The 16,221-nt window shown below is 32.4% G+C and overlaps 1 protein-coding gene across 1 annotated transcript in view; it reads right to left on the reverse strand.

Annotated features, from left to right (window-relative positions):
* LOC143235342 (zwei Ig domain protein zig-8-like) overlaps nucleotides 1-16,221 on the reverse strand; it is a 99,555-nt gene that overhangs the window by 30,860 nt on the left and 52,474 nt on the right. The window contains exon 2 of the mRNA XM_076473430.1: nucleotides 15,115-15,326. Coding sequence (XP_076329545.1) covers nucleotides 15,115-15,326 — 212 coding nt within the window. The remainder of the gene's footprint in view (nucleotides 1-15,114; nucleotides 15,327-16,221) is intronic.

Consider the following 16,221-nt stretch of genomic DNA (forward strand, 5'->3'; position numbering starts at 1 on the left):
TACCACAGTTATTTGAAGTGTATTTGAAGCAACCATTTTGCCAGAAAAAGATTCATAGCGTGTTTTTAGGTTAAGAGTGAAATATTTGTAGACAGTACCCAAGGCTACTTTGATGTAGACGTACTAAATTAGTATTTTTTACTTAACAGTGAATTATTTACCCAAGGCTACTTTATTGTCAGACGTACTAAACGTGTGTTTTTGTTAAAAGTGAATTATTTGTAGACGGTTCCCAAGGCTACTTTATTGTCAGACGTACAAAACGTATGTTTTTGTTAAAAGTGAATTATTTATAGACAGTTCCCAAGGCTACTTTATTTTCAGACGTACTAAACGTGTGTTTTTGTTAAAAGTGAATTACTTATAGACGGTTCCCAAGGCTACTTTATTGTCAGACGTACTAAACGTGTGTTTTTGTTAAAAGTGAATTATTTATAGACGGTTTCCAAGGCTACTTTATAGACGTACTAAACGTGTGTTTTTGTTAAAAGTGAATTATTTATAGACGGTTTCCAAGGCTACTTTATTTTCAGACGTACTAAACGTGTGTTTTTGTTAAAAGTGAATTATTTATAGACGGTTTCCAAGGCTACTTTATTGTTAGACGTACTAAACGTGTGTTTTTGTTAAAAGTGAATTATTTATAGACGGTTTCCAAGGCTACTTTATTGTTACTAAATAAAAGTGAATTATTTATAGACGGTTTCCAAGGCTACTTTATTGTTAGACGTACTAAACTTGCACTTTTTTTATTAACAATGAATTATTTGTAGGCAGTACTCAAGGCTACTTTGATGTTAAACTTTCGTTTTTAAATTCTTTGTATAATATTCAATTGATTCACCCCGAACGTACGACGTATATTTGTCTGTTTTACTATAATTTAAAATGAGATTATGCTGGTTGATTAAAGTCATATTAAAATATATTACATATATGAATTATTTGTTCTTTGTTTATACAGTATACAAGCACGTTTTTATTTACACGTGATGGTACCCACTACTCAATCAACTACAGGCAACTTTCAAAGTATGAAGAAACTGTATAATAGGCTATAAGCAAATAATTAAAAACACTTAAAATTAAAAGTTGACTAAACATACTAAAGTAACTTTAGCTGAACTGGAATCTATGAAGGATATATGAAATAAGTTCAGTATTAAGAAATAATCACAATCAGAGAGTGTATGTATGTTTTATATAGCAAAGCCACATCGGACTATCTGCTGAGTCCACCGAGAGGAAACGAACCCCTGATTATAGCCTTGTAAATCCGAAGACTTATCGCTGTGCCAGCGGGGTACCTATCAGAGAACTAGACCATATCTTGAAAATTGATAATTCTTAAGCATAGAAGCGATATATATCAAAGTAATTGTATTTTAAAATTTGTTATAATTTATTAGTATTTGTTTTATAATTCATATTATCATATTTTATAAATTGTTTTTGTTGTAAATTTATTGTTATATATTGATGTATAAACGTAAGGCAGACATGAATAACTTTGTACACAAATTTCCAACAAATTAAATGGCTTAGTGTCAATTTATTTAACATTCTAAAAATTAACAAAAAAAGTTGATTAAAAAATATAAGTTCAGGATTGAGAGCTTTAATTAAGCCTTATAATACGCTAAATATGCAAAGTCCCATTAAAGTTCCAGACTGCGGTTAAGAAAGTGTGAATCGTTGTAGACGACGTTCACTAATGCAAAGTGACAGAATGAATTGCAAATAATCTATACGAGTTTCGGTTATTTGATTGGGTCAGTTGCTGATAGGAAGACAAAGTTAATTGTAGGCAGTATCTTCTCCAGTGACTCCACGGAAACGTGATTCGCCCTGTCTTTAAAGGCGTTTATTTTTTATTCACTCTTTCAACAAACATTATCGGGTAAACCCATTACTATACCACAAAACATGCATTAAAAATGGAAATTCCATATATATGGTAGCTATACGCTTCTACTAGTGTAGTAGAATTTCAGAGTTAAAGAGAAATGAAAGAAAGAACAAAAATTAGAGTTATGTATGTTGGTCGTAAAATACTAGATCAGCCACAAGAACCTAATCTTTCAATATATTTTCAAAATTAAATCATTCTTTGCTCTGAAAAGATACTACAAATGTAGTTGAGCAACAAAAGTTAAAAATTTCAATACAGTTATATGTATATAAATCAGAAGACAAAGAAATATTTGTAATTCCTAACGGTGATGTATTATTGCTTTCTAACCAATACAAGTTTATATAGAGCGTGGTATTATTCTAGTTAGACGTCTATATTAAATTAGCTATAAGATTTAAATATGATGGGTTGTATTTTTCAAATTATAATTCTATAATAAATTAACTGTATTTATAACCTACTCAGTTTTCAATTTGACGTATGTATTAACTTGCTTTGATTAGGAGTTATAAGGTATCATTAAAGTCATGCATATCAGGTGAACAATAGAAGCGAACATTTATTAAATGTATGCCATTATTACTCATAATTAAATATCTGTGTGACGACAAAACATTTATGTTTTGGCTTCTTTTATTACATTTCTTCACCAATGTTTTGCTGTTAAAATGTTATTCATTCGAAACAGCTGTTTCTTACAACTTCAGATCTAGATCTTTTACTTGTTAAACATGGATAATGTAAATCAGAAATCAAAAAGCAATTCATATTTATTTTTCCAACAGCTAAATTATTAGCCCTAAAGTATAAACTGAAGTGAAATATAGGCTCTTTAGAAAGCAACGTTGTGATACACCAAGCGGTTAGCAAGAACTGAAACACCAAGGAGTTGCAGCGTGACGACTTTTGTCTTGTCATAACTTTTATTTTGGGAAGATCTCCCTCAGCAACATGACACAGAAATATTGATAGTCGTTGGTATGAGATTATTTAATGGCATCATGGTTGCGGCGTCACTGCATAACCCTGTGCGGGATTTTCTATGGAACACTTGAGAGTCACATGGTTTAGTGGGGTTGGGAATTATAATATTTTCGCCTGATAATTCTTATAAAAAGATTTATATTTAACCAAGACGTTAATATTTGCAAATAGGAATATTCTATGGACGGGAATTTACGTGACGTATTTACTTATCTATGGACGACGTATTGGAAACCATAGTGTGGCGAGTTTTCGATCAAGTGTTTATGATAGCATGGTATCGTAAATATGAACCAGAACCAGGTTATGTTGCAGTACAACAGTAAGTCTACGGATTTACAACGCTAAAATCACGAATTCGATTCCCCTCGGTGGACTCAGCAAATAACTCGATGTGGCTTTGCTAAATGAAAAATGAAAATACACTGTTATGCTCCAAAATGAATATCACAAAAGCTATGAAAATACACTGTTCACAATGTTGCAACAGTACAATTACGTTTCCAACCAGGAACAAGATATGTTACAGAAGAGAAAAGTACAATTACGTTTCCAACCAGGAACAAAATATGTTACTAACAGAAGAGAATATCACAACTGTGTTTCCAACTAGCACAAAGCTATGTTTTCAACAGAAGAGAAAAGTACAATTACGTTTCCAACCAGGAACAAGATATGTTACCAACAGAAGGAAAACGACGAAACATAGTTCCTTCTGATAATCATGCTTCATGACTAACAGCGAAGATGTGGAATGTTTGGTACCTGTATCAGGTCTCGATTTCTTATTCTCTAAATAACTTTATTCTTTTTCAGTCTTTATATGTAAATATTTGAATGACACTAGAAAGTTTTTGGTTATTAACGTAGTTAAAACCAATATCATTATTCTTAATTAATTTAGACAATATAGTCTTTACGAGCAGTTATGGGTATTCAGATGAAATTAATATTGAAATAATTAACGATAAATATAATACAGGCACGTGACACGTGATTAAATAAAATCAAAACTTAAAAGAATATAAACTAAATTGAGAATTCTAGTTACTTTAATTTAGTGTAAGTTTTAACATATTTTGAAAGGAAATATGTTATTATTTGTTATATTAGTTTTGTATAAGAAATGCTAATCTATGATTTATCATATGAAAAGGAAATTTATCGCAACAAAATATTAATAGGATTATAGACTGAATTTTAATGCCAAAACTGAACACTGTCTTTAATAAATTACAGACGGTTTCCAATTGTTTCATAATATTAGATCAAACATTATAAGGCCAAGCATGGTCAGGTGATTAAGGCACTGGCTTCGTAATATGAGGGTCTCGGGGTCAAATCCCCTTCACACCAAACATGTCCGCCCTTTTTAGCCGCGGGTGCGTTATAATATGACGGTTAATTCGTTAGTAAAAGAGTAGTCCAAGAAGAGGCGGTTGGTGGTGATGACTACCTACCTTCCCTCTAGTCTTACACTGCTAAATTAGGGACGGTTAGCGCAGATAAGCCTCGTGTAGCCTTGCTCAAACTTCTAATCAAACATTAAAATATCAAAAAACTTTATATATACATTGTGTATGTTAATTATTGTTTAACTAACACTACACACCTTTTGTTTAGATAGCTGTTTCAGTTCATTCTCTCACATCCAACTTCTTTTAACTCGAATATCAAACTCTGCTTGACAATTCAATTCTCTCTCAAATGCTTGACCTAAGGCTATTACAGAATTTACTGGTTTGATATTGTTATTTATTTCTACCAAGGTTGGGATGGATTGTTTTGAATTTCGCGCAAAACTACACGAAGGCTATCTGCGCTAGCTATCTTTAATTTAGCAGTGATAGACGAGAGGAAAGGCAACATCACCAACCGCCAACCCTTATGCTACTCTTTTATCAACGAATAGTGGGATTTACCGAAACATTATAACGCTCCCACAATTAAAAAGAACGAACATATTTAGCGGAACGGCGATTCGAGTCGCGACCTACAGTTTGCAAAGCGAGCGATTTCTGACCACCAAATGATGCCAGGCCGAATCCTAGAGGGTTATATTAAATACGTATTCACGAGCAGCTAGTCAACACCACCCTCCACCAATTCTTTTATCAACAAATAGCGAGACTGACCGTAGCATAACGCCTTCACGACTGAAAGAGTTAATATATCGGTGTGACAGAGATTCGTAGTCGGAATCCTCATATTGTGAATCGTGTGCCTTAGCCATCAGGCCATTCCAGGCTTTCTACAAGGGAAAACTCTATGTGCTTCTTTTACCAAACTTTTTTCTTTGAGTTTCGATAGTTTGTATTCCTGTACACATAATTTGTGAAATGTAAAATGTAATCGAGGTAATTAAAGCAGTCAATTCATCTGCAGTTTCTGTGACGTTTAATCTAGTTCATCTGCTGTTGCTTTGACGTTTAACCTAGTGCATCTGCAGTTTCTGTGACATTTATCTAGTTCATCTGCAGTTGCTATGACGTTTAATCTAGTTCATCTGCTGTTGCATTTTTGACGTTTAACCTAGTGCACCTGCAGTTTCTGTGACATTTATCTATTTCACCTGCAGTTGCTGTGACGTTTAATCTAGTTCATCTGCTGTTGCTTTGACGTTTAACCTAGTGCACCTGCAGTTTCTGTGACATTTATCTAGTTCACCTGCAGTTGCTGTGACGTTTAATCTAGTTCATCTGCTGTTGCTTTGACGTTTAACCTAGTGCACCTGCAGTTTCTGTGACATTTATCTAGTTCACCTGCAGTTGCTGTGACGTTTGACCTATGTACTTGCTTCCCTTCTCCTACTTCATTTTTATGTAGCGTAAATAAGTTTAAAACCACGTATGCTGATGTCATCCGCACCTTCCTCTTGTAATTTCGGTTTCGTATAGTTTAATAACGTTTACAAATATTCCCACGCGCGCACACAAACGTTACTGTTTTATTTATGTGGATATCACAATTTTCTATATCTTAAACTATTCGTCTTGCTGTGGAGTTCTTTCTATTAAAAATAATTAATTGTGATCTCTCAAGATTAATACCAGTTCTCGATAAATTACACCATAATTCTAAATATATTAGAGCTTACTTTAAATTGTTAATTATTACAGAAACAAGAGCAGAAGAGACTCAGTATAAAAATGTCACCAATATCACCTGTGTATTTTACTACAGTAATACGTTTAGTATGTCTTAGAACATGGAATATCGTTAGTATATAACATAAAACTAATGGAGTTATGGTTCTGTGATATAAAAGTGCAATATAGTGTTATCACTTTTAGTACATTATATTTATTTGTATTAAGATGTTATCCGTTTAATTACAGCGTAAGGTAATTGAAAGTCATACACTATTTTATGTATTAGTCCATTAAGTCACATTTACCGAAAGTTTCTTAATATTTAAAATAAGTGTATCTGTCATGTTTATGATTAAATCCATCACTTATGATCTAAAGAAATGTTCAATGGTTCTATGATTGTTTTCGTTAATTTTTTAAAGTTATTATTAAATAATAATAATTAAGGTCAATTAAGGTTCTTTATTTTTCGTATATTTTACTAAAAGAAAGATTGCTTGATCAGTGACTTGTTGGACAGATCCGAATTATTACCTCTTCGTTTGTTTTGTGTTTATTCGGGCCTGAATTTGGCAGCTTAATGTGGTTATGTAAGAACAAAATGTGCTATATATGTGCTTATTATCACAAGTGTTAGTGGTATTGAAACACACAATAGATATAAAATATTTTCTGAAAGAATAAAATCTAAAACAAAACACACACATTTATACACAGAAATATGATATCCACATTTAACAATTAAAAACATTTTGAAATGAAATAAGAGCACAAATATATTTTTAATGTTTTTGTATAATAGTCTGAACATCTTAACATTCTGTGGATTTTATGAGGCCTTTAATAACAGGTGGTTCAGTTAAAAAAATGGAAGAACAACATTGGTCGTTACAAGTTGTACATGATCTAATTAATGAAATTGTACATATACGTTATATTGATGTATCTATTAGCTATTTCTTCCAGATATATTGCATTAATTAATTAATTGCTTGCACATAGTTGGAGGAATGAAAAATAAATAGGAAACTTTAAACCAATATCTTTAATCTTTTCTTCTCTTAAGACATTCTCTGAAATATCTATACGAAGCAGTGTATCTATTCTTATTTTTATGTGAGTCTATGTAGAATCAATATGTAGCAGTTAGCATGTACAGTTTCAAGAGATTAAAAAAACACCTAAGGCTGCAGGAGAAATGTCATTAGTATCACAACTTCAAACTTTTATATTTATCTGTTTGATTACAGCATCTTGATGGAAAATTCACTTAATAAAATGTGATATACAACTCTCAGTTACAGTAGGGCGGTTGAGACGAACACCAATTTCTTTCGTATCTGAGAGTCGTTCTATATCTGAACATGTATTTTTCGTGTTGTCACCACTTCTCTTTGTGACAAGCGTTTTCAATCTTCCTGCCCGGCAGTGTAACTTAACCACGAGTAAATAATGTTCAAACCGTGTTACTTTATGATGAGAAATTCCTACAAAACTCAAGATTAATGTTGGAATGGCTTAGTCATAAGACCACCTTACGTCAAATATAATATATATTTCACGTTACTCTCTGTTTGGAAATATATAAGATGGAAATTAGGAAACAACTTCTGGCCACAGCTTTTCTTTATGAACTGTACGCTTTTATTTTCTACTACTTTCAAACCTTTTGTTATCCCTATTTTAAAACAATGACTCGACTTCTTAAAAATCATCGAACAACAAAATATTACCCAACATTTATAAAAAAAAAAAACATCCTATGAACAACTTATGAAAAAAATGTGTCTGAAAGCAATGTTTGTGGTGTGAAAGACAGAAGCTACAATTTTCTAATTAGTAAGTGTAAGGCTCAGTCGTAAGTCTGAGGTTTTAAAACGTGAAAACTCAGGGTATCATGTCACAGATTATCTACTGTGTAGCTTTGTAATTAATAACAAACGGAAAACTCAGGATAATAATCGTTCACTTTAAGACAGATAATTTATTTAAGTGTGTTTTTTACATGTGGTGGAATGTAAGCTTTCATGCCTTTTATATGTGTTTGAATGTAAGCTTCCATATCTTTTACAAACGGTTGAATGTAAACTTCCACATATTTTATATGAGATTAAACGTCAACTTCCATGTATTTTACATATGGTTGAATGTAAGCTTCCATGTCTTTTACAAGTGGTTGAGGGCCCGGCATGGACAGGTGGGTTAAGACATCGACTCGTAATATGAGAGTCTCGGGTTAGAATCCCTGTCACGCTAAACATGCTCGCCTTTTCAACCATGCAGGCGTTATAAAGTGACGGTCAATCCTACTTTTCGTTGGTAAAAGAGTAGCCAAAGAGTTGGCGGTGAATAGTGATGACCAGCTGCCTTTCCTCTAGTCTTATACTACTAAATTAGGGATGGCTAGCGCAGATAACCCTTGTGTAGCTTTGCGCGAAATTTAAAACAGACAAACATGTGGTTGAATATAAGCTTCCATGTCTTTTATATGTGACTGAATGTAAGCTTTCATGCCTTTTACATGTGGTTGAATGTGAGCTTCCATGTCTTTTACATGTGGTTGAATATAAGCTTCTATGCCTTTTATATAGAAATAGCATTTTATGTTATATCTTTCAATCAGTACAGTAGCTACTGACCAGAACGAACAAGTTACAGTATTCATATTTTATGATGTGTCATTGTAAACTTGAAATACTGAAAATGATTTGCTTTGTTTTATTCTTTGCTTCACACGTTAATGCTACCATAAAGCACATATTTTATGGTCAGGCTTGCGATATTAGAAAAAGTTGTCTTATTTTAATCGTAATTAAAATTACCCATAAGTGAACATTTCACGATTTCCACGTTAACAGTTTTATGCTACGATAATTAGAACTAAATTACGTAGAAAATACTATATCAGTTAAAGTAAGATAGACATAGAAAATACCATATCAGTTAAAGTAAGATAGACATGGAAAATATCATATCAGTTAAAGTAAGATAGACATAGAAAATACTATATCAGTTAAAGTAAGACAGACATAGAAAATATCATATCAGTTAAAGTAAGACAGACATAGAAAATACTATATCAGTTAAAGTAAGACAGACATAGAAAATACTATATCAGTTAAAGTAAGATAGACATAGAAAATACCATATAAGTTAAAGTAAGAAATTACCATATCAGTTAAAGTAAGAAAATACCATATCAGTTAAAGTAAGATAGAATGACACTGTTATGTATAGTTGTGTGAAATATTTCGACGGTGACTTTAGCCAATGAGGGAAGGGTTTTATTCTGGCTAATATATCTTATCATTTTCGTCCTTCGTAACATACAACAGTAGTTATCTCTATCAACAGTCCCCCGCTGTTTATAGCGGCAAGTCTACTGATTTACAACGCTAAAACCAGAGGTTCGATTTCTCTCATTATAATCAGCAAATAGCCCGATTTGACTTTGCCATAAGAAAGCACACACTCTCTCTTCAAACAAATACAGCTCATTCTAATCAAGCACTGAGACTTACAGTAATTAATTTTAGTACATTTAATTAAACACAAAAGACCAATCAATTGTTAACTGCAAACTTGTTTTCTATTGTGTTGAAGCGATGCCTCGGCTAAGGCATTTCCCTTTTCCCTGTGTGTATTATACTTTACAATTAATTCTTATTGCCTGAAGATGTATCACACTCTACAAGAAGAATTAGTTCCTTACAACCATGGACATGAGCCAAGAGCTCAGGTCGGGAAACAAATTCAATAATTTCTCTTTATTGAAGTTTACACCTTCACGAATTACGTTCTATAAAACAAGGTGATTCTTCGTAATTTTTATATCTGTTTGTAGTCTTAACAGAAGTAGTGTTTTACCGAAAGAAATCCAGAATATCGCTGCTAAGTGGTTAGCGTGTCGGACTTTGAAACTAGGGGCACTGAGGATTGTGGGTTCGACTCCCTATCTCACCAAATATGGTCGCTCTTGCAGCCGTGGGGTGTTATAAGGTACGATCAATCCCACTATTCGTTGGTCAAAGAGTAGCCCAATAGGTGGCGGTGTGTGGTGATTACTAGCTGCCTTCCCTGTGGTCTAACACTGCTAAATTAGAGACGGCTAGCACAGATAGCACTCGTGTAACTTTCCGCGAAATTAAAAAAACAAGAAAATGTGACGTATCTTTTGTTGTTAATCACAATGATACACAATGGGCTGTCTGTTTGGTGCGTCACTCTAAATTCTACACCCTGTTTTTAGCGTTTGACACAATGATGCTCATGTGAATTTTCGTTTTATGGAAAGAGTGGCGATCTTTGACATGTAACTTAATTTTAGGAGGAAGTAGACTGTTGTGGAGTTAAATTAAGCACTAAGCTATACAATGCGTTATCTGTGCTCTGCTTACCATGAGTATCGAAACCTGGATTCTAGCGTTGTAAGTCCGCAGGAACACCACTCTGCCACTGGACTTCTGAGATTGTTTGTTTGTTTTTAAATTTCACGAAAAGATACTCGATGACTACCAGCGCTAACTGTCCCTAATTTAGCAGTGTAAGACTAGTGAAAAAGCAGCTAGTCATCATCACCCACCGCCAACTCTTGGGCTACTCTTTTATCAACGAATAGTGGGATTGATGGTCATATTATAACGCCCCCACGGTTGAAAGGGCAAGCATGTTTGGTTCAACCACGACTCGAACCCGCGACCCTCAGATTACGAGTCGAACGCCATAACCCACCTGGTCATACCGGACCGACCTCTGAAATAAGCTGAATGGTTTGTACTAAGATTCTGTCACAACTAATACCAAAGCTATTGAGTCTGAGAGTTTTAGTTTCATTGACCTTTTTAGTTTAAAATCTATGTTCTCTCATAGTTGTTAGGTTCGTGTATAGGTAACTGTCGAAATGTTTTGTTTTTTGTTTGGTTGGTTGGTTTCAGAAACTATTTATTTGATCTGCATGCTGCACTGTTTCACCATTATCCAATTATCAGCTTATGTATGTTCATTTATTATTTATCTTGAATAAACAAGTAATTTAAAACTAAAGAGGTGTGTTTCTCTTATTTTAAAACTTTTATATACATGTATGTATTATCAAATTTTCTTAAATGTTTTTTATAAGTGTAGTATATACTCCGATACTTGATTAGTAGTCGATTCATTAATAAAAAAATATTAATTTTTCTTAAGAAAATCTAACATTATTCAATCAATATCTTTATGAGTGATTTCTATGTTTGTTTCGGTGAGTTGAACACAAGGTTTTACACAATGTGCTATTTGTGCTCATAACAATCGTGAATATCGAAACCCAAATTTTAATATAAACCCAACATCTCAGTGTTGTGCTATGAAAGGAACAATTTCAAAGATGGCGCTGCACTTTGTTTTCTTTTCATGTTCCACATGTTAATTATCTAAATTATTACAACTTGGCTACACTTCATAAAATGGAATTTTTCGTAGTTGTTTTTTCCAGTTGAAAAATAGTTCGTTTAGTAGTTTTTCTCAATAAAATATCTGATAAAACTATATTTTATAACTCCAGTAGCCATTTTAATTGCAAACGTTCCAATAAATGTTTCTATTTAAAAACTATTCTTATATTACATATTAAAAGTATGTAAATTTCACACCTTTGTCAAAGCGCTTTTGTTCGACAATTTTTGTAAATTATTTACCGTAATTGCATTCCCAAATTTTATATCCTCAAAAACGTGACGTCTAACAATTGCTTTAAAAAGCATTTGCACAAAACTTTGCTTGAACAAAGTACGTTTTTGTAGGGACTTAATTCGTGGAAGACATTGATAAGTGATGTTGGAGACTTCAATGACTTCACTCCTATCTTGATCCGCCTGGTGACAACTTGTATTACTAGCTAACTGAAATACTTCGTACAGCAGTCACATACTTGAAGTTACTCAAATCCCTTATAAAACATTATAAAGAGAAAACATGTTATTATTCGAATGAATAAATGGTTAGTGATAGTAAAAAAAAAATAATTGATAGTTACTAAAGAAAGTTAACGGGAACAAGTGACCGAGTAATATGAATAAATCAGAAATTATAAAACACTACTGTGTTACCCATGTGTATATTTCGGAAATATATATTTTAGAAGATATATGCTGTTATCATCAGAGGCATCTAACGAAGATTTAGATGCATCGTACCTCTTGTCGCCCCAGAGAAGATAAATCCATTTCAAGCTCTTAAAACGTACGTAATGAAGTGCTAATTATAGTCAAAGAGAAAATAGGTGGAATATGAATTATGCTACACTATGAAAATTTATTGCATAGCTTAGTGAAAAATATTTTGATAGAAGAGTTATTAGCGCATTTTCAGTAAACGGTGGAAAACTTCGAATATATAATTTATTTTCATAAACCTGAGCAAGTATAGAAAATTATTACATATTTATGAATCTCTGAAGACTTTTTCTAGCAAAACAATTTATACAAATATAATAAAGTTTCAAGAAGAAAAAAAACACAATAAAAGCAATCCGTAACCACAAGCAATTACAAAACAACACACTGCATGAAAATATATTAACGAACAATTAAATAACTAAAGAGATATATATCTTCGAAACTGCTTTCATTACGTTAACGAACGATGCGCATGATAAGTATACAGAAAATAAAATATAAATACTGACATTAATTCTTACTAAGAACTGTTATTTATATCTAAGTTCCTGTTGACAGTAATGCTTATAAAGAAGTTACTCAGTGACTGCTACATCCTTTGTTGATATAAAACATGCACAAACTTTAGCAGCATTTTTGATCTTTCGTTTAGTTTTTGACAACAGTTGTGAGGATAATGAGGACAATGGTTTTGATGTTGGTGAAACTGAGCAGCATTCACAAATGATAAAATATCTGTTTGCAGTGGATGTCAACCAACAGTATCAAGATGTCGTTGTCATTATTGAAATTGACTGATGATGTAATGCTGGCTTATAACTCAAGCATTATTGTTACAGCTGTTAAAATAAAGCGATCAGAAATCATTTTGTAGACAAGCAATTAAAATTACAATTAACCTTTGAAACAAATGAAAGACTAAGTTTCACGATTTGGATGTGAAGCGAACAAACTCAGGTATAATTTGAATTTGCAAGTTTCTCTTGAAACTACATAAAATTACCATTTTCGTTTATAAAGTATCTTGAGTGCTAACACTTTTTTCATTTTACTTTAATGCATGTTTGGTACACTAATGCTAGTCGGTAAAGAACTGATATATTGTGGAGGTTTCTTTTTTCAGTTTCCGTTTTTGAGAAAAGTTACGAACCAAAAAGATGATAATTTTGCCTACTTTTGGCTACACTGAACTACTGGCTTCTCACAATCGATGAACCGAAATTGTTGACGATTGATGAAAAAATTGCTATTCTAAGTCAAAATAGAATCGTTATCTTGTAAGTGTAAAAGGCTTACGTTTTCAAACTGCTTAATTTGCTCTCGTTGTGGTTATGAATGTGATGAATTATCATATTCTGCTAAATTGAATCGGAGACTTAGATGAAATCGTGCAGCAAGAGTTGTTGGCACATGCAACAAATTGTAGAATAAATGATCACGGACAAATTATTTTAAGAATGTTTTCAACATAAATAATGGAGCTGTACAAATTGATAATTTAGATTTATGGAGATGCAGAAATTGATAATGGAGACTAATGGAGCTGTACAAGTTGATAATTGAGATTTATGGAGATGTAGAAATTGATAATGGAGACTAATGGAGCTGTACAAATTGATAATTGAGATTAATGGAGCTGTACAAATTGATAATGGAGATTAATGGAGCTGTACAAATTGATAATGGAGCTGTACAAATTGAAATGAAAATGTGAATTTTATTGATGATGACGTTTTAATTGAGGAAAATGAAGATGGAGGTTACGATGACAAAGAAACGAGTACGTCACGAAATAACCAAAAATGTATATGAACTCAGAAATATTTTCGTTAGTATTGCTTCTTACACGAAAAACTTACCAATTCAAAAATCACGTGAAAATGGATCCTTTATTTCTATTGATAAACCATTAATATAATAACTTCTAGCATTGCAGTACTAAAGAAAATATGCTATGTTATCTTACACAGTTATGCAGACCAGTTATTGTTAACACAGGAAAACCAATTGTAAAAGATAAAAGAGAAACCATAGAAATCATATCTAATAAAAACTATACAGCTGCAATATAAACTTCTACATTTGTATCCGTTGAAGGATTATATCACACCCATTGTGAGCTTTACTACAAAATAATGTTTCATACTTGTGTGAAAATCATTATTAAAACCAATAGAGTATCTGATGTTTTAGCTTTACACAGTATATTGTAAACACATTCCGAATTAGGCTGATTACAGCTGCAGTACCAATTATTTAACATTCATAATATATATCTAATATTCGTTGTTGACAGATGGATAGTTATGTAGCTATATCTTCATCTATAATTAATATTCTGTCCTTAAAAACCTGTGAAACTAACACTTCTGTTTAGTATCACTTTCAAAGTCGAAAAATAAGATCGATTTATGCTGCCCTTACCTTTGGCACCAAAGATATTACCAAATTTAACCGTAGGACAAGTGTTAATATTTTGAGATTAGTACAACTGTACAATATAACTTGACACTTAACTTTAGCGTTTCACTGCATTTTAAAGAAAGGACACTATTTATATTGCATTTGAATTAGGGTTAGAAAATTAGAATCAGTGGAACAAAGGTAAGTTCACGGTCTTTTGTTGTTTATATAAATACTATAATTCGAAGTTCGATTTCTTATAGTGAACACATAAACAGCTCAATGTAACTTTCTCTAAAGCAAACAAGCGCAAAATCACTCAGAAAGACATCTTATTGTAACTTATCTCATATCAATGTACATTTAATTTTTACTTAATAACCACGTAGTATCATTAACAAAAGAAAAACTGAATAAGTGTTTATAATAAATCTCTTTGATCTAAATTGGTTTGATTGATATGTATTACAAGTTTGGAGAAGCGTGAAGAAATTAAAACAACATAATACAAAACAATATTTAAACAAAAATACTGAACAAATTAGGAGTTAAGTACTATTACCGTTTTGTCTCCTAAGTTGTGAACAATACAGTGGAGAAATGCTGTTTGCCCAAGTTGAACTGATACACTTCTAGCTGTGCTGTTATCAAATACAGGAAGCATATACTGCTCGACGTCCCAGTATTCTCCAACATTCTCTTCCTCAGGTAAAAGTGTTTTCTCAATCATTGAAGCATCGGTTGATAGAACGTTTTCGTGAGACCCCTTTGTTCCTAGAGCAAGCCACGAAATAATTGTATTCACTAATTAGAAAGTAATGTAAATACACTGTTATAAGTTATTACACAAGATTTACGAATTTTTTTCTGTATGAAGAAGATTCTTTGTCTTTCTTTGATCATGAATGATCTAGAAAACTAAAGAATCCTGTTTTTGTCGAGACTTCATTACTGTTCCTCGCTGGAACAGGGGTACATCTACGGAGTTACAACTGTAAAGTCAGGAGTTTAGTTTCTCTCGGTGGACACAACAGATAGCCCAATATGGCTTTGTTAAAGGAAAAATTCACAAAAACAAAATCTATATCAATGGATCTCTGTCAGTATGAAATAGATCAACGGTATATTCTTCTCTTCAGTGACCATATACAAACACCAATTACAATAATAATGAGAGATATATTTAATTTTCTTATTAGAAGTTTCCATACTAGACGTTCCAAGAAAGTGTCAGTACTGCCATAGAAAATACACAGTTCTATCAAGGTATGCAACTTCTATCTCTTCGCTGATTGGATAGATTAGTGAGAATGTTCTATGACGTCAATTTTAGTTTTACTTTGTTTCATGAGTTTTGTGTTAAATTTAAGTAGCTTTTCATGTGCTGTTTTATCCCTTATTTTGAATTTACTTATTCCAGTAACTTGGTTTGATTTGTTCTGTGTTTGGTTTTTGTGTTCTGCCACTTTCCATTAGGTTTAGTTTTCGTTTCGTCTCATTTTATTACGTGACTAAAACTGGTTTCATCGTTTCAGTTCATCTTCTATTTCGTCCTTGCGGTTTGGCTTATGATTATTTTAAATCTTATTTTGTCATATTTATTTTTATTGAAATTCACCTGTGCAACTGTGTGTTTTTTATACAAATATGGATGTCATACTGTTTAATT

Source organism: Tachypleus tridentatus, chromosome 2, assembly GCF_004210375.1.
Source record: "Tachypleus tridentatus isolate NWPU-2018 chromosome 2, ASM421037v1, whole genome shotgun sequence".
Lineage (NCBI taxonomy): Eukaryota > Metazoa > Arthropoda > Merostomata > Xiphosura > Limulidae > Tachypleus > Tachypleus tridentatus.